The sequence below is a fragment of the Plectropomus leopardus genome, chromosome 13 (assembly GCF_008729295.1).
Source record: "Plectropomus leopardus isolate mb chromosome 13, YSFRI_Pleo_2.0, whole genome shotgun sequence".
Taxonomy (NCBI): domain Eukaryota; kingdom Metazoa; phylum Chordata; class Actinopteri; order Perciformes; family Serranidae; genus Plectropomus; species Plectropomus leopardus.
In genome coordinates, this window is record NC_056475.1 from 23,169,728 (window position 1) to 23,194,262 (window position 24,535).

The 24,535-nt window shown below is 38.4% G+C and overlaps 1 protein-coding gene across 1 annotated transcript; it reads left to right on the plus strand.

The window, feature by feature from the left end:
• The first annotated feature begins 6,218 nt into the window (after positions 1-6,218).
• On the plus strand, positions 6,219-20,389 carry LOC121952852 (transmembrane protein 47-like). The gene is made up of 3 exons (XM_042499703.1): positions 6,219-6,535; positions 10,903-11,043; positions 17,334-20,389. The coding sequence occupies exons 1-3, from the start codon at positions 6,319-6,321 to the stop codon at positions 17,513-17,515; spliced, it is 540 nt and encodes a 179-aa protein (XP_042355637.1). The 5' UTR covers positions 6,219-6,318; the 3' UTR covers positions 17,516-20,389.
• Positions 20,390-24,535: the final 4,146 nt, after the last annotated feature.

A 24,535-nucleotide genomic window follows, 5' to 3' on the forward strand; every position in this document is an offset into this window, starting at 1 on the left:
GGTTGTTTTTGTGATAGACTCTATAACTTGCTAATTCGATGATGAGTTGGATAAAGTGTTGCGTGACTTTTTATTGTTTTGCCCTAAGGAAGGAGACATGTTAAATTTTGCTGATAGCTGTGCCAATACAACTGGTAAGCAATGTGTCTCGGCTGTCCACTTATGTTTGGATCACTGAAATGCATGTAAATACCCAGCATGAACAGGCTGTATGAAAGTATATAATGAATGAATGAATGATGATCTGTAAGGGTTAAACTTTTTTTAAAGTAAATACATCTGTTCACACAGTCTGACCACAGAATGACTTGTAATGGAGTGATGTCCTTGTTACGGTAAAGAGAGCAGGACAGACCTCCGTAATAATGACAGCATCGTTAAACGAGGCCTCATCGGTTACCATGGAAGCTTACTCATAGCTGGAAAAAGAGGCTTATTCTGAGCTTTATCAGCTGCAGCCACTCTAGGAAGGAGCAATAGAGGATGACGTCATGTGATGAGTAGCTAGTGAGGAAGCTTTTTCTTCCTCAGACACAGTACAACTCTCATCATCATCATCATAAAGTATGCTGAATCACAGATGTGTGTCACGTACTGTGTGTTTACTTTTTTAACTGCTCTGTCTGTTTTCCTGTTTCCCCCCATTATCTCATTCTTCTTTGTTACTTTATTTGCTCTTTAAAATAAAGACAACACTGTGAGTCCCTGTGTTGGCATGTTGGAGTCTGAGTAATATCACCTGAATATTTAAAACACGGTGGATGAGACTTAACAGAAGGTTTGTACAGTAGGTGGGTGGCTCAGTAGATAAATCCGAATTAGGCAGAGAGGATCCAAAAAAGTAAAACATGACCTGGATTCCCTTTATGTTCTTTCAAATCACCATGTGGGGAGTCACCATTGTGCGGTCTCAAGTAGCTTTGTCTGCTCGGCAGATTTTCTAATGAGGGGCTTTTTGGAGGAGGATGACAGAGCGCTCTGCCTGTTCTGTCGGGGAGGAGGGGCATTTAAAGGAAATGAGCAATGCTCGGCCCATAGATACGCCTAATGCTAGATTCCCCCCACTCAGATGCCCTGCTGGCAGCTTGGCAGCACCATTAGGACTGAGAAGGGTGGCATTAGTCTGAAACTCTCATTATGTCAGACACACTGAAAACCTGTAATCTAGGCACCAAATGAGAGGGGTAGAATTAAACCAAAGTGGGCAAGAAGGCAGAAGAGGTGCAATTTAATGTAAGAATCAGCTTTGTTTGTTCTTTAAATTTATTTGTAGAGCAATTGCTATGCTCAGAATATTTACTTACTTGTACTTAAAAGTAACAAACCATTACGTTTTCATATAAATCAACTCCTGTGTTACTACCTTCACATCTGCTTGGTGCATGGAAAAATCAGTTTGTGCACAGACATCGAGGTTGTTGGGTTTTTTTTGCAGCAACAATTTTGTAAATTTATCTTTTAGTATGCATTTCCCAAGTTAGAAAAACTGGAAATAAAGGAAAAGGTATAAAACTTCATTAACAGAAAATATATTACAGTATCTCACAGAGCAGGCCACATTCAGGTTAGATGCATATAAAACTCATTGGTACAAATCAAATACGTCACCACAATCAAAGAAACTTGGATGTAGCTGATAATCCTTTCACATAATTCAATTTATTTTTTCTGTACTTAATGAGGAAGGAGGCGTACATCTTTAAGAAAATGAGATCATATACAGCAAACTCTTTCACTCTCATCATCATGTTATTATTGAGAGACAGATGCATGACAGTTGGTCAATAAATCACTCAAGCAAAAATGTGTGAAGAAGGTCAGACAAGCACGTATTGGAAGAGATGGTGTTTTATCTCTACTTATGCTAATAAATAAATTTTTTTAATCAGTGTATTCCCTGCACAATAAATGTGTCATTTTATGTGTAATCTGAAAGGGGATAAGTTACTGACTGTATCATAACAACATCGCCACAATCAAATAATTATTTGATCTATATTAAGAGGTTTCTGCACTTACATAATAAATGTCCATTCAATTAAGTAAAGTTATTCTAACATAAACCAAAAAGTACTATTTAAGCAATTATATCAAATAAAACTTAGATTTTTTTTTTAGAATTTATGTTAATATAATGACATAAACATTCATCACAGTGTATTTGATTTAAATACATACATTGTATTTTTTTGGTTTTCTTTGGAATTACTTGACTTAATTGGATGGAAATAAATAAAATTTGTAAATTTGACAAAATAGACAAAATTATTTATTTGAGTGCATGTTAGGCAGTCTAAAGATATTACAGGTTATCTCCCCTTTTTCTTTCTGTCACGTAAGTGATTACATGGATTGTGTTGAAAAAAGCCACAGCATCTTATAAGCATAATTTAAAAAACAAAACATGGAGACTGAACATAAGTGTTCACTGGAAGAAGATATATATTGTCTAACCTCTCTCTGATTGTCCACATTTGCTGGGTTATGGTCATGTTATTAATGGGATCATTAATAAAAACCAGTGGAGGCCAACTCAAAGTCAGATTCCACGACATACCAAGTTTCTGAGTTTATAGCTTGTGAAAGTTTCCACGTGGTCTAAAAGTTGCACAATTTTCTCCTTACATAGAATAACGAGCAATTATTCATCTGAAAAATGTGCTACAGTTAAGTCCTGCTTTCAAATTCATAACCTGCAGTTATTTTTTTCACCAGAAGATGGACACATTTTACAAAACATTTGAACTGAATGAAGATTACACTATATTGATGTCGAAATCTAGTCGAACTTTACACTTGTCATTTCATTTTGGGGATTTATTTGGTGTTTTTAAAATTCTGTATCTGTTTGGTAGAGATACTAAATTCAACATATGTTTAATCATGGATTAAAGGGTTATTTCCCCAAAGAGGTAAAAATATGAGTGAGCTCAGCCCACACGCTGGCTGTGTGAAGAAGGCAAAACAGGACTGAAATAAAAGACCAGCAAGCTAATAGACAGCTCTATTCTTATTATGTCACAGCAATTTTATACAAGCACTGGATTATCCATGTGTTTTGGGGTCAATGTGTCCATAAAATGCTGCTGCGGTTACCACTGCTCATAAAGTGTCATCTGCTGCTAATAATTACACAAGCCAGTAGTGTATTAGTATTAAGTAGTTGTAGCAGAAATAATGTTTTGTGGGCTTTAGTATTCAAAAATATCACACGACTGCCATCTGCTGGACCATTAACACATTACAACATTTACTCCAATCCTCAATTTTTAGACGACACTAAAGGGATAGTTCAGATATTGTTTTTTTGTTTTTTGACACAATATGATGTGACTAACTCTCCCGCCACAGGGTCTGTAAAGACAGCACTACACATAGATATCACCATCAGTGAGTTTTCAGAAGCCTGTGTCAAAAATATTGTACTGGCTCTTTAGTCCCACACTGTTATTGTCTAAAGTAAGATGTTTGGAATTTACCTTTACATAAACAGTCTCTTCTAAAGGTTGACACATATGTATAATAATTTATTTGCATTTATAAGCTTCACTCGCCTCTTCAAATGGTACACATTTAGTGCTGATAACTGTAAATGCAGCCACAAGGTTTTGGGTACCTTTGAGCCAAGTAGAAGAAGGAATAACACAAATTCATTTCATTCTATAACTAATTACCATATAGGGTCTTTAATGTCCTTATCCTTGTTGTTGCTGTGTGTGGATGTTTACTAATTTCTTCCCTCTCTGCATTTAATCACCTGATGTTTTTGCAGTTGAATTGTACCTAAATTGGAAGTCAGATGAATTGAATTTAAATAAATGAAATTAAGTTCAATTGAATTGAAATGAAAGTTATAGATATTTTTCTAATACAAGGTGCGATAAATACGAGAAGTCAGGGTAGAAATGTACAACATTCATTCATTCTGTTGTGGAAGCCCACTGATTAATGGTGCTATATGCTATGAAAGTGCGATGTCACTTTTTTATGATTAGGTTGAGCTTAAGTAATATCAAGAGAGAGGGAGTGCTGTTGTACTGTGTATCATCACGGCTGTGATTTGATCGTGAATATATACAGTACAACAGCACGACCTCGAGTTTGATATTGCCTTTAAACAACAGTTCAACAGACCTCATTTATTAGTTAGTGGTACTAAGCGACAGCAGATTATGATTAGTTTGTTTATCTAATTTTTAGCTCTTTTTTTATGGTGTTTGTAATTGTTGTATTGTTAATTTTATTGTATTTGCACTGTGTTTATTAAAATAGTTGTTGTTTTGTAAACCTCTTAATATTGTCGAGCAGCTTGTATTGCAATTTTGCACAAAAGGCGCTTAGTAAATAAAGCTGAACTGAAGTATGATCAATTATTCTTTTGGCTCTGCAGACACAAATAGCTACAGAAGTGACAGCTGTTACCTAGCAACACAGAACTTGCTTGCTACTTGGTGTTATTTAGTTAGGTCTACCTGTTATGCACAGGGCAGCTGCTTGTAATGTAACTATGATTATCTGTGTGTTTCCAGTGACATAAGAGTGTGTTAACTGTACTATGTATGAAGAATCCTCACCTGCTCATAACTGCAGTCTCCACCGCCTCCTGCACTTGCGCTGACAGCCTCCTCCAGCTGCCTCACCCAGCTGAGGAAACTCTGGCTCTTATGGCCAGTGAAAGGTAGGGGGGGGGGGGTCAACCTCAGAGTCCCTGCCGGGAGAGGGTCTAACAAACACCCCGTGCTGGGTTTAAAAGGGGCCTCCTCTCCGCACCACGACTTCATAATGTAGTTGTGCACAGTCTTGAAGCACCACGCGGGGTTAGCCAGCTAGCTATACTGAGGCAGCTAAGCTAAAAACAACAGCATGGGTAAATGCTCCACAGGTCCACAGAAAAGCCCTCACGGCGGCCTGTTGAAGAACACCGCAGCCGCCAATGTAACCGAGCGTCCGGGGTTAGCCTTTCTGGATAATTAATAAGACAATAAACGCGACGAAAGATGCTGTGATAGCCCCAACAACAACTGCTGTCCTTTTATTTCCCTTTACCAAAACTCCCACATATGCATAAGCCCCGAAAAGAGTGGAAGTTCTCCCCATTACTTTTGTTCCTGCCGTACGGAAACTCCAGAGGGACACACACCGGCCTCCAGAACAACCTGTTACACTAAAATCTACAGTAATGCTGGATAACAATTGATCATTAATGTAAGTAATGATTCAGAGCAGCTGCAAGCAGAGTGATGCATGATCAGTTAAAAGTCCTACTACTAAGTTCAAACTGTTTAAAATTTTTTACAAATTGTTGAAAAAAATTGGGGTTTTTTTTCAAAACTTGTTCAAACAAATAGGCCAAATACACATTTTGAAAACGTTCATATTTTTTGTAAATGTAATGTTATTACTCTGTTGTTAAAATGGCATTGCATTTGTTGAAGAGCGCAGTAAGACTTGTTTAGGACTCGAAACTCAAAGTTTAGACCTGGGACTTGGGTGCAAAGATTTGAGACTTGCAAAAAAATTTACTTGGTCCCCCACCTTTAATAGGGGCACTTTCTTTTGAGTTACTTTAACTTCCCGACCCGTTGAAGGGATGCTGCTGCCTTCAAAGAGCATAAACAAGTCTGGTTTCCTGATTTGGCTTTCAAAATAAAAGCACATAAATGGAATTCAGATTAAGCAAGCATGTGATCCTCTACTGAGCAAGTCACTGTGTCTCGAAATAACGAGTAGACAATATGAAATGATATGGCTTTAAACAGTAGCCTATGTTTTGGAGGTTTTTTTTCAGAGATGGGTTTCTAGTCCTGAAAGTGTGGTGTGTAATAACATAATAACTGCCATAATAACAGTAGCCTACAGTCATATGAAATTAATTGAGCTTCTGTTACAATACATTGTTGTTGTGATAAGCAAAGACTAAATAAACACTGATATTTGCAAAATGGTAATATTATTTTATTTTATACACATATATGTATGTATTTGTGTGTATCATATATATATATATATATATATATATATATATATATATATATATATATATATATATATATATATATATATATATACATATATATATAATTTCATTTTTATTTATTTTACTTTTTTTCTTCCAGATAATCACTCATTCGTCATGCGTCCCAACAGTGGAGCAATTATTTTGAAAACACTATCCAACCGGAAGTCTCCCGTTAAACTTTTCCAGCTGGACGCGCACACAAAGCAGTGAAGGCTATGGTGGGTGAAGACGTACGCGGACCTCCAGCGAGCTCATTCCCACTGTGACTGACCTGCAGCGGTGTATCCTGTCCCGATAAGATGTCTGTGAACGAGGTGTACGTGTTCCGGCCCTTCAAGCTGATCGCTCTGCTGTGCGTCTTCCTAGCGCTGTGTTTGGACGTGGTGGCTCTGCTGAGCCCAGCCTGGGTCACTGCGGAGCATTTCTCCCTGTCTCTGTGGGAGTCCTGCTCCCAGTCCGAGACACGGCATCCGACAGAGGAGGCTCCGTGGAGCTGCTTTTCCACCCTCACATCTGGTAGGAGTCAGTGTTCGTGTTCACACCTTTTTGGTTGTTTTTAACTTTCTATGCTTTGGCCTGAAGATGCTTGAAGAGAGAATAACCAGAATTTGTGAAAAAAAAAAAGCTGTGATCGCTAGGTTGTAGTACTGTATAGTACTTTGCAAGAGGGAAAACTCTGATTTTGTCCTTCATGTGGTGTAATAAACAATGCGTAATGCACTAGTGGTAATTATGCCATGCGCAGTAGCTGGATGGTTTTAAAGTAGCATGTTATCAGTGGTCCTTTCCAGAGTCTGTTATTAGGCTGCACATCCCATGTTAGACAAAAACAAAGAGGAATGTTTGTTGAACTGACTGGCAACTCTGGCCACCGTCTCCCAGGAAGAGTTTGTTTTAGTTGGCTTGTTTTTCACTGAGCAGCAGCAGCTGGGGCATTTGGCGTTTCTTGTGCTGCTGATAAATTTCCCCTGTTCATACCACAGCAGTGACGTGTTTCACTGTGACAAAACACTGTGATGCTCAGCTCCACCAGCAATAGGTTTTATCTAATTCATGAGTAAGAGTCTGAATTAAAAGGCATGTTTATTGTTCCAGTATCACCGCATTTTTAGTGTTATTTTGAATAGTAAATCAGTTAAAGTACTAGTGAATTATTGTTACATTTAAATGTTTACTATGTGAATGGCATTGATCGTTTAAAGATCCCCTATTAAGCTCATTATACGGTTCATGTTTGTATTTTAGGTTTCTACTAGAACATGTTTACATGCTTTATATTTTAAAAAATCATGTAATTTTTCTCACGCTGTCTGTTTAAATATACCTGTATTTACTTTCTGTCTGAAACGCTCCGTTGTAGCACCTGTCTCTTTAAGAAATACAGTCTGCTCTGGTCAGTTTTTATGCTTTTGGTGTGTCTGCGCTTTCATTGCCGTGTAAATAACTGTAACAGCATCTGAGCAGCACTTTCGACCTTTTTATGTGTGACATCACAAATTCATGGAAATCCTGACAGCTTGTTTAAAGACGCATATCCAAATGTGGGCTATGTGCATTTCTATGTGTATGTTTTGATTCTTTTACATTATCTATATAGCACCTATACCTGCTCTATAATTTAAAAAAAAACACAAAACTCTGACTTTTTACAATATTGTACCTCAAACATAATTTTCCCATCAATTCAATAGGATTCAAAATAGCAGAAAACTGAACACAAACATGTAGGAACAGCATCTCTTTGGCACACAAAGAGTTAACCTACTCCAACCACCAGAACACTTTGAGTGGTTTTGAAGAGACACATTAAGCATCTTCCCCATCATCCTCCTCACCACGCCTGGACCCACCAGGTTGCCTTTTGTTAAGCGGAGAAACCACATGACGGGAGTGTTTATGTCTCCAACCCCCTTCCACGCCCCACCAGGGGAGGAAATCCTCATTAAATGTAACAGATTTACCAGCATTTGGCTGCTTGCTGCCGGTTGTTATTAGCTGGAGCTTTGTCTCTATTTAACATACGGTAGCTGACTGAAACAGTAATAAAAATACTTAAAGCAAACCATATTAAACTATGTATAAATTTAATGGACATTTTGTAGCTCATTGGTTGGCAAATGGTATGTTAAATATTTTATATCTTTGTCAGTTCATTTTAAGAGGTTTAAGTGACTTTTGGTGCTATGTAACCAGCAGACATGTGGAGCTACAAAGAGGTGAACAGCTTTGGGGGTGACTGACCGCTCTCAGATATTGTGGAATGTGTTGGGGTGAATAGGAGGCGGGTTGTTGCTTTGAGTGTCTGCAGAGCTCGTTAAAGCAACAGTGGAGGGGTGTGTTGAGGTTAAAGGGGCAGTTCACCAAAAGGCAAAGCACATTTAGCATGCACACATTCTCATACCTATCCCAAGATTCTTGAATTTCACTGTCTTTGGAGTGACGCAATGAGGCAGACACGATTCAATGCAGAATAAATGGCAGGCAAATACAATAATGCAGATGGAAGCAGTGTTATGACTCACAGCTTCAGTGAGCGGTAGAAAAATATACTTGTGAAGTAAATGCACTGTTTAATATTCTTTGAGGAGAGAGGGATTTTTTTTTTACGGACGAAACCAGAATATTAACCACATAATGGACCAAAGATGTTGGACAAAAAATATTTCTTGCAGGCTGAATCAAATCGACTTCAGATGTTGGGGATTTTTTTTTTTTTTTTTAGACAATTAAATCGGGAGCTGTGTGTAAGAGAGAGACACACCCAGCGAAGATTGTACATCAAATGCAAATTCTTCCTTTGATTCAAGTCTTCGGAGGTTAGGCCTTCTTTTGACACCCACAAGTGGGATATCAAAGAGAGAACGCACACTGTTTGGAGGAATTAAAACATTTTTCTGAATACATTTCTGCTTTCACACTCTGTATTAACACTTAACTGAACAGAGAGTTAAAGCTCAAGACAGTTAAGCTTTGAAATGTGCCTTTTTTAGCGACCTAGCATTGTGTAGGTCTTTCCAGGAAAGAATCTTTTGACGCAGAGGAAATGATGAGTTTAACTTTTCCACCAGGAGCAAGTGGAGTTGTTGTGGAATAAACAGAATTAATGTGGTGTTGAAAGGCCAACGTGGTGGGACGGACATGAGAAAGGCTGTGAGCCACAAACTTAAACTCAAAGGAAATATCACAGAATTGAACACACCGACTGACATATTTGCACTGCAAAAATGCAACAGTAATGATTAATCAACACCAAAAAATCACCAAATGAAATACTTAAAAAATGAATTACTTATAGTGATGGATGGAATGATTCTTTAAACAGGATTGGTTCATTTTAGTTGATGCATGTAAATGTATCAAATCTTTTGAGTTTTGATACTTTTTACGAAATATGGTGTCAGTTTCTCCATGACTGACATATGCACATTTGACAGCTAGTGTAGCCTGACTCACAAAACTACTCTTAAATGCAATACCAGTAATTATCAGTTTACATTTATAAAGATAAAAAGATTCATTTCATCTCACTTGTATGTTTGTATGTCAGGGGATTATATAAGCTCAATACAATGTTACAAAAATGTCACTGACCAATGATCTGTCATGCTTTGCAAGTGACAGATGTCCAAGTTACTTCTGCAGCCATTCATGTGGTGTCGGGATAACCTGAAAAATTTGTTTCTGGTTATAATTCATGGCTCACGTGATCAGTTCTCCTGCTCTTTTTTTTTTATCAACGTACTGTTTCAATGTTCAGAGCAATAAAATACAACACATCTTCTTTGTAACATCAATGTTGTTTCCTCGTGACTTAAAGGACATGTTTCATTTTTTCACTGTTGCCCATCACTAAGTACTAACTGAAAGAGGAAATTACATAAATTAATGTTATTTCCATGGCCTAGGAAAGCGCCATTATTATTTTTGAACATGAGCTACTCGCCTTAAAATATGATGTCATCAAGTATAAAGTCTGGAGCTGCTCCGGAGACAGTGAATAAGAGACAGATTTTGTGGATCCACAGAATGTTTTTTTTTCTTTCTTTTTTTTACCCAAATGAGCTTTATTTTATTGTAGTGGTCTCAGTTGTGAGACAGACAATGTTCCCATATACTCTGAACATTCCCATGGCTGCTCTCAGTGTCATCTAAAACATCTTTCACAATTCATCCTCTATGGAGCAGCTCCAGACATCATACTGAATGACATCAAAAAATTAAGTTTTAGCACTCTAGTTTTTGGATTTGAAAGAGAGTTGTTCACTTTTACCAATATTTTTGGACTGTCATAGGAATAACGTATGAATTTTGAAAATGGGTACAGTCCCCCTTTAATTTTCAATTTATAGATCAATAGAAATATAATCAGAAAGATAGATATAAAATATGCATCAAGAGGTAGAGAAATCAGATCAGAAGAAACCAGTAATGTTCATTGGTGTGAGAGAATAAGTGCAGGAGGGGCCAACTTGAGCTGACATGCAGCAATATTTGGAGATTTAGTTTTGGCCTACTTTGCCCTGAAAATAGCAGCTCTAATACCTTAAAACTACAGATTCAGTATCTTCATGGACAAGTTGTCATTTCTTGATAAGATGAGTACATTTTTGTGTTTGAAATACAAAGTTTAACCCTTTTAACATGCATCAATTATAACAGCATGTGTCTATGTTTTGTGTGCTGAATTTAATTACTGTCATTACAGAGTTAGGTATCAGGTCCCTGTTTCATGTGGACCTGAGTCCATTCTGCGTGACACACTTCACTCTGTGGGATTAGCTCTTGTTTTGTGTTTGTCAACACAGCGGTTCAATTCAACCGGGCCGTCCTGTGAATCGAGCTTTTGTTGCTCCACTTTAACCTGCATGTGTCTCGTCCTGCAGACTGGCAGATTGCCACCCTGGTGCTGCTGGTGACCGGTGCCGTGGCAACTCTGGTGGCCTTCCTGGTGGCCCTGATTTCCCTCTGCCGGGGGACACAGAGACAGCACTACCGCACAGTGGCCGTGTTCCTCTTCACTGCAGGTACGCTTTCTGTTCTTTTCTATACTTTCCAAACAAAAATCATTTGTACTTCTCTGTCCTGTACGAGCGTTTATGCAATGTTCCAACACATGCATATTTGGAAACAGAAAGACAGCACATATACGTTCACCACGACCACAACAATTTCCATACAGACAGGGTTTTTTTGTTCCAGCGCTCAGATTAAATAGAAGGGTCCAGAAGGAGAGAAGCAGCTGAATGAGGCTTGTTGGTTGAGCTCATTCTTTGTGGTGTGGAGTCTGGGGAGCTGCCGGATCGTGAGCCAAGAAAAAGCAGCCGCAGAAGTTGCAGACTTACCCAGAGAAGTGAAGTCAGTGAGGGGAAAAAAGCCACCACAGACTCCTCACCCAGCACTGCCTCATGTGTGGACTGCTCTTCTCCTGCATGCTTTGTGAGAAGGTCCTTTGACTGAAGCCAGATTTTGCCACTGGTGAGGGAGGATCTATTTATGAAACATATAATTAAAAGCAAAACAGTCAAGACACATTGTTCCATACACTATGCAGGCGTTGTTATAACTGACTCATAGTCTTTGCTTACTTTACTTTGCAAACAGTGATGAAACTAACCACTCACCGCTACTTATCTCATGCCCAGATTCAGTTATGAAAAAATACAGGATTATAAAAGAAACAGACATCCTGTCATGCATCATAAACAATATTCCTCCTCCTGTAGTATTACAGAAGGCCTGTGGACTAAACTAAAAGGTGAGGTTTGTAGGATTTAAGGGCATCTACTGGCAGAAATGGTATATCATTTTCACAGTTTTTATTAGTTTATAATCACCTGAAAATGAGAATCATTGGTTTAGAATGAGCCATTTAAAGCCATTTAAATGTATTTAGCCTGAGTCTTTAATGTTTTACTACGGTAGCTTGAACAGACAAACCAGCCGGGGGACTCCAGATGGGGCATTTTCGTTTTTTCTTCGACGACCACCGTAGTTCTTCCTCACACATGGCACACGGGAGAAGTTTTAGTTCTACGGCCTCTAAATTCTATACATTGGACTTTTAAATGAATCTTTTGACTTTTTGGGAAATCCATGCACATAAAGAGAGAGGAAGTCCCTCTCCTTCCAGTGTCCCCTGTCACGAGTGAGTCAGATGTAGAACAAATAGAGCAGACAGGTGGGCAAAAAAAGCAAGCTCTAATGCAGATAAAAATGTCCAAAAAACAAGAAGGTAATCAAAGTACAAATAAATTGCGAATGGAAAAACTAAACTGAAACCAACCAGGATAACAAAAAGTCCAGTGGTGAATTAACTCCTACAGAATTGATTTCAACACTTTTTTAGGGTTTATATAGCACCACACCTATTAGAGTTAAATGAACACTTTTAACACTATGCCAGAGTTCCTTTTTTAACTCACAGAGAGTTAAAGCAACACCATGAGATTAAATCTATAACACTGTCCTCAGCTATATTTTGTACTATTTGAGCGGTGTTAGTTAGTCACTCCCTAAAGTGTCCAGATCTTCACTGAAAAAAAGTTATAATTAACAAATTACAGAAAAATTACTTCCAACAAACTAAACAATTTTCCAAAATGGCATTAATTTTTACTTTTCAGCCTAAGTCATTTATACAGATAATTAAAATATTGTGAATTAAGGTATACTGTACACACTTTCATCTGAAACATTGTGTGAGCTTTGCCTGGCATGGGATGAGATACTGCAGCATGACTAGAGTTGAGATAAGGAAATTTAAGAGAATTGAAATATCAGCGTCATGCACATTGCGTTGGGTCACAACATGTTAGTATGACATGAAAGCAACAATAATTATGACTTACATAGCCTTCCTTGGTATATGGATCCTAAAGTGAGGGGAACAGAATCGCTGACAGTATGGAGGAACAACACGGAGGATCACAGACAAACTGAGAAGGATCAAAGGGGAACACACAGGTATATACAGGGAACTAATCAGGACAACGACACACAGCTGAGGTAGGTGGACATGCGGAAAAGAGGGGAACACAAGGACTGGCTAACAAACAAAAGTGTGGAAGGAACACAAGGGTGGAGCAAACAAGACTAAAACAGAACAGGTGTGCAGGGAAGACTATAGCAAGGGAGGACAACAAGACTGATAAAAGACAGGTGAAACTATCAGGGGAACATTAGGGCGGAAAAACAAACAAAGACAGGAAGTAAAACCAGACATGACACATGAGGAGTGACAAAACAAAAAATAAAACAGGAAACAGAAGGATATAGGATCATGACAGTCCCCTATGGGACCTAATTTTGAGAAAAAAAAACATTTATGACAGTCAACAGTGAAATTTTTTATCCAGTGTGAATGTTTTGTCAATTCAAGCAATGATTTTGCAAATTAAGGCAGTCATAGTTTGCCGTAGCACCATTTAATTTCATGTGAAACCACTCATTGAACTACATCCACTGTCTCGCACAAAATATGTCACTGACACCAACACGGCTGTTACCTCGTGACATTTCACTTTGTCCTCCCAGAACGAGGAAAAAGTGATAAAAGATGTGAAAATCATGCTTGCTGTTACAATCCTTGATGTGTGAAAGATACTGTTACATTTATTTTACAGTCCACATAAGATCCAGACATTAGACTGAATGGCAGGAACCAGCTTATAGATGATAATATATAATGTTTAGTGTCGAAATGTTTAATCTGACTCTGATTGGGGAATATAAGGCATTTTTGTCTTGTTCTGTCTCTGAAACCATCGGTCACAAAGGACCAGTGTGTGCAGTAGACTTAATGTCCATGCCTTTGACTGTTGGCCATTTACCGAAAAGCGTGGGAAGGCCGTGTTATCCTTTCCTGTGTGTAATTGCTTTAGGAGCCTTGCGAGAATAAGGTCTCCTTACAGGCACACAGTCCTCAGCAGAGCGGCAGCAGCAGCAGAGGGGTTGGACCCTTAAACGCCCCTTGGCAGGACCACGACTGTGTGGTATTTATTTTCTGTCCAGAAATATGACCTCAGCTGGGCTGCGAGCTCAGTCTGGGCTCCATCAACACCGCCACATTCTTGAGCTGCCGTCGTTCCCCCTGCACGCCCCACTGCTCCGTCCTGTAGGAAGGAAAGGCGGAGTCACACAAAGTCCCTTCCTCAAGAGTCACCTAGCATGCTCAGGAGGGAACTGAGGTAGCCAGTGTGAGTGTAGACCACAGTACGCCTTTGATCGCACACGTGCACATTCACTCACAATGACGCATTAACCTCCAATAGTTCATGGTCCTGGATGATTTAAAGGGAAACTGATTCACAATGATGATGGAATTAAAGTCATTTTCCTTCGGCGATGTCAAGGGCAAAAGAATAATAAGGATTGTTAGAAAATTGTTCCACATTTCACAAAATGAAGGAAATGCACAAGCTTTTCTTTGGGGTGCCAAGGGGGTGGAATCCACTTCAAAAGAACAAGAAACCCACAAGGAAATGTCTCATATAAAGATTGTTTCTCTTGATGTTTTCATCTTATTATTGGGATTTCAAACTGGATGTGAAATGCAAAAACCCATTTTATAACGTGTCATTTCACTTCATATTACCTTACAATGGACAGCACTTTTTTGATCTTTGCTTGAAAAGTGCTATGAAAGCAAAAAGGAACAGTGTCCAAGATTTATAGGGATATAGTGACATCTAGTGATGAGGATCGGAGATTCAAACTAGCTGAAATTTCTCCTGGTTATAACACCTGTATAGTTCAGGAAGTCTTTACCAGGAGCCGAATTATCTGCAGAGGTCTCTCCCTCTGCAAAACAAACTGACCTGATGATTTAAACTGGTAGAAACACCAAATAAAGCAGTTTTGCGTTACAAATCAGTTTTTCTCCAATGCTGTTTGGCATGTCGAAGAACCTGTTATTGTGTGCTCACCTTTTTTTTCTCATCCAGATTTTTCAGGTTTTTACTGGGAGCCAAATCACGCACTTGGCTTGTTGTAAACGTGCCGCTTGCTCAGCGCCTGCTAATGGGTGCTCCCCTTTTTTCTTCGATTACTTAAGATCCAGATGAGGCTTTTACTGGGAGCCGAATTATCCGCAGAGGTCTCTTCTTTTACAAAAGAAATGGACCTGATGATTTAAACCGGTAAAAACACTGAATAAAGCAGCTTAGCTTGACTGACGCGAAAACACCAATGGCAAAAAACACCCTATCTGGAGCTAGTGTTTGGTTTGCTCATTCTCCGCTACTGTAAAAAACACTGTTGGCTCATTCTAAGGCACTGAAAAGAGAATAATTCTTAGGGCGCTTTCACACCAGAGCTGTTTGGTCCGCTTTAAAAGCGCCAGAGTTTGTTGCCTCGGATAGTCCTATTCGTTTGGGCATGTGTGAAAGCTCATCTGAACTCTGGTGCGGACCAAACAAGCGAACTCTGGTCCACCTGAAAATGTCTTGCAAGTGAACCCTAGTGCAAAATGCGAACGGACTATCCAGCAAACCAAAGAGAGGAATTGACGTAGAGGGCAGTGCATTTTGGGTAGAAAAAAAATTAATAAAGCCAACAGCGCAAATTCAAAGAAACAAAGGTAAAAGTAAAAACAAAAATCCCAAGACTGCATACATTTTGTGTTGTTCCATTGTTTTTGTTGTGAACAAGCTGGCTGAAGGGGATTGATTGCCTTTTTTGGTCCTGGGCAATCAATGAGCCGGGTTTTCTTTTTTCTCATGCTTTTTTTCGTCCTGGCCAGTGCTTGTTTCAAGCAATACTGCCCCAAACGAGCAGCTGTTGTAACAGCGTGTGGTTGTCCAGGCGGTTTGAACGCTTTCAGAACAGTTTGTTATGTAATTAGATAGCTTTGATTTGTGTTTGTCACAAACCTGTTTATTTAGAGGTGCAGTAAAGTAATCACAGTTTGGTACTGAGGCATCAATCTTACAGTAAATAATCTGAGGCTCAAATTTTGTAATTCTGTTTTGGCACACTCCTGTTTTCATCCACAGGCTCAGAAACACAATCCAAACTTACATTGTTATTCCTGCCAAGAAAAGTCTTCAGAGAGGCTCATTTTGATGGGATCATCTGCAGCAGCAGTTACACCACCTTGAGAAAGATAATCACTTTATACAGCCATTCTGTTACCTTCAGTGGCTCTCAGCTCTTTATACAGACACTGAAAAACCTTCCCCGTCTTATTTGTCCTTCAGCCTCTTTTTAAAACTGGCTATATTTCTGCCTTTACAGCAGCATCACTTTTTTTTTACTTGAATTGTGCATTTTTATGGTTGAAATGCAGTTACTGAATGCTCAAACCTACTTGTCCAGGAGTGAACGTCAGAAGAAATATGTAGAACAGATAAAAAGAAGGATTAATCTTGAAAAGAGAGATTAAATTCACAGTTGGACAAAAGCAATGAAGGGGTTGGAAAGAAGACTGAAATTAAACAAATATATAATTAAATATCAATATCAAGAAGAAGAAAAACAAGACGTGTATAAAGTAGCAGCGTCAAAATGAGGAGTAAGACATGGTTGTGCAAAACACTGTGAGAAGAGTGGCAGCAAGTACGGATGTGTTGCCTGCGCCATTTTACTGAATTAATGTGATTATTATCTCAGAAGCATGGGGAAAAAAATTAAGCAGATAATAATAATAATGTGCTTTATTAAGAAAAACAGGAGCAGATTTTATTATGAAAACTTTTTTTTTTTCATAATTATGAGATAATCTTGTTAAAATAGGGTTTTTTCCATTTAGTAATTCATTCATGACTGTGTGCACTTTGGCAGAATAGCTGAATAGACCCGTTTGTGTTAACGTCATATTTTGACGTTGCTAGGATGCTCAGGAATACATACACCTAGATGTTAAAAGCAACACTGGCTATTTACACCCTGGTTGTAAATAGTACTGTTTTCACTTGGGTGAAAAAAGCATCTGCCATTATTTTTTTTTCTAAATTAAACACATAATACTTCTGTACACAGGCCAATAACACATCAGGTAAAAGTAAAATTTGGAATATTTTCTGTAACAGGAACTATGGTGCTTGTGACGGTATCGTGTCACCAGTCATAGTACTTGTAGCAGTAAAAGTTGTAGGCGACTAATGGTAGCTGTAGGAGTGCTATCAGTTACACAGAAACTGTTGCAGGTGTATTTAACAACATTGGATTTGTAGTTCTTTTTAAAAAATATATTTTATTGACCTTTTTTCACATAATGTCACCTATGGTCATCAAATCAAATGACTCATATACTTATAAATATGTAGTGCTGTAGTTATTTTTAATCAAATCTTCTCTTTGTCTCTTTCTGTTGTAGTGGTTCTGCAGGCCTGCGCCCTGGTCCTCTACCCGATCAAGTTCATCGACGGAACAGTTCTTCAGACCTATCACGAGTTCAACTGGGGCTACGGCCTTGGCTGGGGAGCCACCATCTTCATGTTGGGCGGAGGGATCCTCTTCTGCCTGCGGACGGACATATACGAGGATGCGATGTACTGAGTCCTTTCTCAACCCTCCCCTCCCCTCCTCACACATCAACATACACACACACACAGAATTCCCATACAGGAAGTGTGCTACTTTTCTTCACTTCGAGCACAGACCCGTCTCTCTTTCTCTATCTCTCTGTCTCTCTTGCTGTCTTGCTCTCTGTTATTTTTAGACAGGTTGTGAAGGCCTAATTTAGGCCAGGGCTTTATGAATAGGAGCCCCATCACCCCTCCTCCCATGCAGCCAGCGGGTCCCTCAGCCCTGCTGGTATCAGGGATGAGGTGGCAAAGCGCAGAGAGCTTTCTGGACAGGCACGAGCTGCCGATGCTGGATGTTTCCACCGCACGTTGACCTGGATCTCTATTGTTAGAGGAACAAGACAGTAGATTCTCAGCACAGACCTGAATGTGCAGTGACTGAACATTTAAAGGGATTGATTATCTCCACATTTCCTTTTTTTTTATTCTTTTTTGTAGCATTTCACAAAGACAAGCTTGTTGTTAATGTATTTATGGCATTTATAAATATTGAAAAACCTGAACTCCCCCCCCCCCCCCCCGTGTGTTCTAGCTGAAACATATCTAGTAACGCAAAGCCTTCTGGTTATTAGAAGTGTAAATTGGACAGCTTTGATATATGCTAGAGCTCTCGAGTGTTTATAGTTTGTTTGCAAACTCACACTAGTTTGTCTCAAAATGAAAAAAATGTAAATGTGTACAAAGTATTTCTACATGAAGGAAAATCCAGAATAAACATTGTAGTTTTGGGAGTATTAGGAGTGTGAATTTATGTTGTTTTCAGTACTATGGTGTGGCATTCTGCAGCAAACTGACCTCTCACTGGATTTTAAGAGCTGGGGCTTTATGGGTGCCCCTTTTTTTGAACACCAATGAGACAAAAATGCAAAACACTTTCATTATCCAGAGCACACATTCCTCAGAGGAAGCCGCCCCTGGATATTTAAAGAGATATCCCCAGGTTGTTAGTTTGCAGCTAGTTAAAGGTCCCACATTATGCTTATATTCAGGTTCATTTTTGTATTTTGGGTTTCTACTAGAACATGTTTACAGATTTTAATATTAAAAAAACCAAAACATTATTTTTCTCATACTGCCTGCTTGAATAGACCTGTAATCACCCTCTGTCTGAAACGCTCTTTTTTTCTATCTTTACAGAAGGTTTTACATTGCGAGGCAAGAACTTGTTCGCTTCCTATTAGTGAATGTCATTCATATACACTGAAAAGTATCCCAGCAAGAAATACAAAAGGACCTATTTTTAATGTTTTTGTTTCAAATAGTCTGACATCACAAATTCACAGGAATCCTTATGGCTTGTTTAAAGGCACATTTTCTGAATGTGAACTGTATGCATTTACCTGTGGACTGTGCGTTTTGATACTTTCACATTATGTATATATCACCTATACATGTTTTATTTGTAAAAAGACATGGAATCTGACTTTTTACTATATGGGACCTTTAATGTGTGAAACAAGACACATTTGTTGAACATAATGAGCAGCATAAAACATTTTAACACAAACCTCAAAACACATTTGCTGCAGTTAAGATTTAGAACTTCCTTGAAGATTTTAAGTGTATTTAATATACACATTTGGGACATTTTTACAACACCGCCACATTATTTTCTCATTGCAAATACTTTTTTTCCACTGCTGGCTGAAATTGAAATAACAGCAACCATTTATTCTGTTTTTTGGACCTTTTAGTTTTCGGATCATAAGATAGCTGTAGGCAGTTTCTTGTGCTAATGAAAGGCAAGTTTAAAAAGATCTCCATTACGTCCCTGGGTGTTTTGTGGGAAACAGGAGGCACTGTCACACCCGAGCAGCCTGGTGTGAAGTTTCCCTGCACACACACTTTCTTTACCCCCCAGAGTTCAAACTGCAGCAGCTGGTTAAAGAGTCTCGGGAAAGGGGGAAAAACAAACAATTTACCCAGCTGCAACAGTGTGAAAACTCCCCAGCCGTGGACAATATTTTCACCCGAATCAACACCATATCCAAATTAACTGTGCCACGTCAACCTGACACTCGGTGTGATGTGGTGTGTTGAGTGTGTGGGCTGCCGGGTCAGTGGTTGTCTTATAATAGCGGCGACCTCACGGGAATTTTTCAAATGTGACGCACGTGTTAAAGGTGACGTGAGTACATGACATGCTGGCAGAGAGGGCACACAGACGTGATCACGTTACTTTTTTTTGGTCCCACGCACATGTTAAGCATGTTGTCTTTAGTTAAGCATTGAGTGAAAGGTGTTTTGATAGTGAGGGGAGACTTTGAACAAGTGAAACATTGACTCTTAACATTAAAGAAAAAAACATTTATTCTACTGTCGAAGAATATTTTCAACCTGTAAAGGATACACACAGAACACCAGCTGATCCAAATCATTTAAAAATGTGATTCCTAGAGCAAATTCACTTTTATTTGGCAAAGACGCTTTAGATTATGCACTTGCTTGTAATTTTGGTGTGTTGTATTAGGTCAAAGGTCAAGATGGCAGTGGGTCTTTATTCTCAGCACTCCACCCACGCAGTAAGCGCTCTCTTCTTGCATTACATGCAGCTACATAGTGACATGGAATATGCACTTGAACAAAATGTTTTTCCAAAGCCATGTTCATGTTTTACACTAACTTATTGAAGTGCCATTTGCTTGTTTCCCCTGTGATCTTGTTCTTGTCCTCCACCATAAGCACCAAGTTTGACCCATAGATGTATAATAATAACCACACCCACACTATTCACTCTAATGTTTTTACTCCACCTAGTGGTCAGACATGATAATATCCAGTGAGGCTGTAAGAGAGGTCAAAAACCATGAGAGCCAAAGCTAATGTTGGGGTTCTTTTTCTCACTTAAAGGGTGATATTTGACCTGTAGCACTAAAACACATGATCCACAGTCAGTTTTGATGAAGTTTGGTGTGGTTAACTTGATTTTTTTTTTTTACTCTTTGCTCTATGAAAATAAAGGGTTGAAATACAGAGAGAAAAATCTACATTTCATTTGTTTCATATCGTTTAGTTTATCTTTTTATTTTTGCTAAGATAGACAGCAAAACGAGCTCTACGCCTGCACTCAACAGTGTTGGGAAGGTTGCTTTTGAAATGTAAGGTAATGTAGGTTGAAAATATATTAATGTAACTATTTTAATTAGTTTATGAAAGTAATATAACTTATTGCATCTGATTGCTTTTCTCACAAATGTTTTAAAAAGGGCAATAAAGCTGAAAAGACAAAAAAAGACAAAAAAACACGTGCATATATGTTGCGCTCAAATGTGCTTTGCTGACTCACCTTGTCCAAAAATATGCCAAAAGCAAGACATTCCTGCATGGCAAAAAGATGTAAAGCAACAGAATTAAGTTTTTATTCAACATATAAACTTTTTACTGAAAATGTTTTTTTCTTAAGTAACCCCACCAACATTTTTATTAGAAACTGTAATTTAATTACATATTTTTTCAGTAACTGTAACTCACTACAATTATATTTATTTTGTAATTTAATTACTGTAACTAGTTACTCCCCAACACTGACACTCAAATATAGTTAGTGTTATGGCAAGGTTGTTAAATAATAATATAAATAAGAAAGGACCAGAAACACAAAAATAAAATGGATGTAATTATCAAAATCAACTGTATATTTTAAACTAATTATCAAAGAAGCTGAATTTGACATTCAGAGCATATCGATGATCCAGAGTCTGGGTCAGGACTGTCTGCACACGGCTCTCAGCGTGGAGGTGGTGTAGCTGGCGGCTCGCAGAAAAAAATTTGCACCAACGCTGTTATGAAACCACAGTTGTGGTAAATGCTGTATAAGCCCATTGTAAAGCATGGGATACACTCTATAACAGAGAGGCTCAGATTACAACACACACACACACACACACACACACAGGGAATGTGACTTGATTCTCTGCGCAGGAAGCCTTCACTCCGCTAAGTCTTTAAAATAGTGATTTGCTGCTATATTAATTTTCAGAATGTGCTATTAATCTTTTTTAATAAATATTTTTTAAAAACAGAACACTTTTTCTTCCTAGTTGTGCAGCTGAAGATAGTTCTGCGTCTCTGCAGCTGCTGCCACATGCTCTCATCTCTGAATACTTTGGACATGATCACAGCTTTTCCCACTACAGCTGAGATTTAGCACAGCTCTTACTGTATGTCAGCAGAGGAAACAAAACCAAAGCAAGCAAAAATCCTTCATCCCAACTGTTTGGACAGGCAACATGTTTAGTCACATCCGACTGTAAATCTCTAAGCAGTGAACTGTATTTGTAGAGATGATAATGCGGCTTTTTGGAGAGTAGCCTGGCCCCTGGGTGCAGTAACCAGCTAGGCCCTGCACTCTTTGACTCTGCAGGGACAGATTCCAGTTACTGAGCCTGGGGGACAGAGACAAAGATGGACTCTTGGTGCCTGAGGAGGGAAATCATTGTTTTAGTGAGTAGTTGATTATGCAGAGTTGTACTAAATATCCAAGATATCCAAGTATAGATGCAAACCTGAAGTTGTCCAGCTCCTCCTGTGATCCTCAGCAGTGGACGTCCTCTGCAGATTAGTGAGGCAGACAAAAGGGCTGAAATTAACACCTGGGCTATACATTACCCTCCACCCAATCCTCTATCAAGCTTGGCTCCACCAAAATTACATATTAACCTGAAAAAAAGTTACTCTATCATGGTTGTGCTGCCCTGCAGCCCTGTGGGTCCTGTTAAACCCACACACTGCTACTGTGCTGCACACTGTGCATGGAAAATTTGGAATAAATGCAACAATCAAATCACTTCCATAACTCATGCTAGACTCATTCATATCATCAGTGATCTTTTGTTTTGTCATGCAGCATGTGCTTCATTTGCACAGCAGTCCAAACCATCTGAGCGGTTCCACATTACACACAAAATGAGAAATATGTGTGTGAGTTTGCACTCTTTATTGGAGTTTCTCTCATTTATTTTCTACTGAATAATCAAATAAGAACTAGAATGAAGTTAAAAATTTAAAAAAAAAAAGATAGACAGATATGCACGCGGACAGTCGGGTAAGAACAAGGCAACCTGGTGTGGGAAGCAGTCAGCTGCCTATCTGACCTTGTGGATGTCAATGAACGTGGGATCAAAAGCTAAAAAGCAGCAGTCAGCTTAGAGCCAGATGGTTACTTTCCCAACATGAAAGAAAGCGTGCAGTGGAAATTCTATATTTAATATACGCTTGCACTGCAGATTGTTCAGTTTGGTGAGATCTTTATGAAGTGTCGACAGAATGCTGAGGAACATAGAATCAATCAGTAAATCAGAGCTTTTTGTGATATTTTATTATTGTGATGTTTTAATTGTGACCTGCCAAGGGATTGCAGATTTAATTAGCTTAAACTCTGGTACAATGCATCAAATGGCAACATTTATGTGTAACATTCTACATGGTCCCTTTTCAAATTAAATTAAATTAAATTAAATTAAATTTTATTGGAAATGTTTCAATCACCCTCACATTAATATAATGAGAAATCGTGTCAATAACAATATGACCAGTGGCATCATAACCACATGTGGCTGAATATCCTAACCAAAAGTTAAATTAAAACTTTTAATATGTACAAAAGCACAAGTTTAATTCAAATTAATCTGTATGTCACCAAAAATCCACTGAAAATCTAAAATAAATTCATTTTATTTATGAAGGTGATGAGTACAATATATTATCTGGACACTAGAGGGCAACAAGCACTTTTATCAAAAATAAAGTGTCCCTTTTTCCTAAACATACAGGCAGACATTTTGGCATCGAAAAAGCACAGGTGTGGACTCGTTAGTGTTATCATTTTCACCTGTGATTTTCCTACTATGCCAACTCCAACTATCTGCTTTGGAAAAGCTCCATTAGAGGAACATCATATTATTTTACCATGCATATGCTATTGGTATTGTGCCATGTACCCAATACATATATAAAAATTAAAAATTCTTAACAGAACCTCCATATTCTTCACTTATGCGGCTATTTCTGCCTACTTGCAAGCAGATCACAGTTTTAAATTCATGAAAAATAATTTAAAATGCTTAGGAGAATATTCACATTTTACCAGGTGTTGCATGTGGAAACTAAAAGGCAAATGTGGCTCTTCACTGTTTGAAATGACAGAGTCCTGTTTGTAGTTTATACGAGAGCAACTGATTGCTGTCAGAAATTCACCAACCCAATATCCTTTTGTACACGAGACACATTGTTTGAGCTTCACACAAATGCAATTTTAATGGATGACTGATTTTTTAATGGTTGACACATGAGAAAAGTTGCAAAAAATCATTGTGACTGAGTGAAAATGCAGCTGCACCACTACAAAGGAATTATGTGCAGCAGTGATTACGATCACTGTTTATATTTATACAGTTTGATCGTGACGCATCATTTCCAGCTCTTTCAGTTTTTACAGTAAAGGTTAAGCAGATGTTAAATTTGTTTTACTGGAACCGCTTGTATTTGAAGAATTAAATGACCCCTAAATGTTTACTTCTGTAAGTGTCAACACACTGAATTGGTACCACAAGAAGGCATTCAATCCAACACACCATACCAGTTTTTCTGTGTTTATGATAAAAGCTCAGTCTGGTAAATCCCCCTTTAGTTGTTTTGTCTTCTGCAGTTCTGAGGAGAGACAGGTTTAAGCCAGGCAAAAATTTCTGTCATTGTCCTGCTCTGTCTCCAGACCCTCAGGCTTTTTGTTTGAGATTATCTGGCAAATATCTTTATGCTATTAATAACATGTCTTTTGTTTTCACATATTTCATTACTATGAGATTTTTGTTTTCCAGTTTTGGGATGTTTCCTGTTTAAGTCTGTTATATTCTCTTGACATGCCATGTATCTGTGTTTTTCCTCCAGTATTTATTGTCTGCCCTGCCCTGATATGTTTCACCTGCCCCTCCTTAGTTTTGGAGTCTTCGCATCTTTTGCTCACCTGTTTGCACTTCCCAATTAGTCACTACCA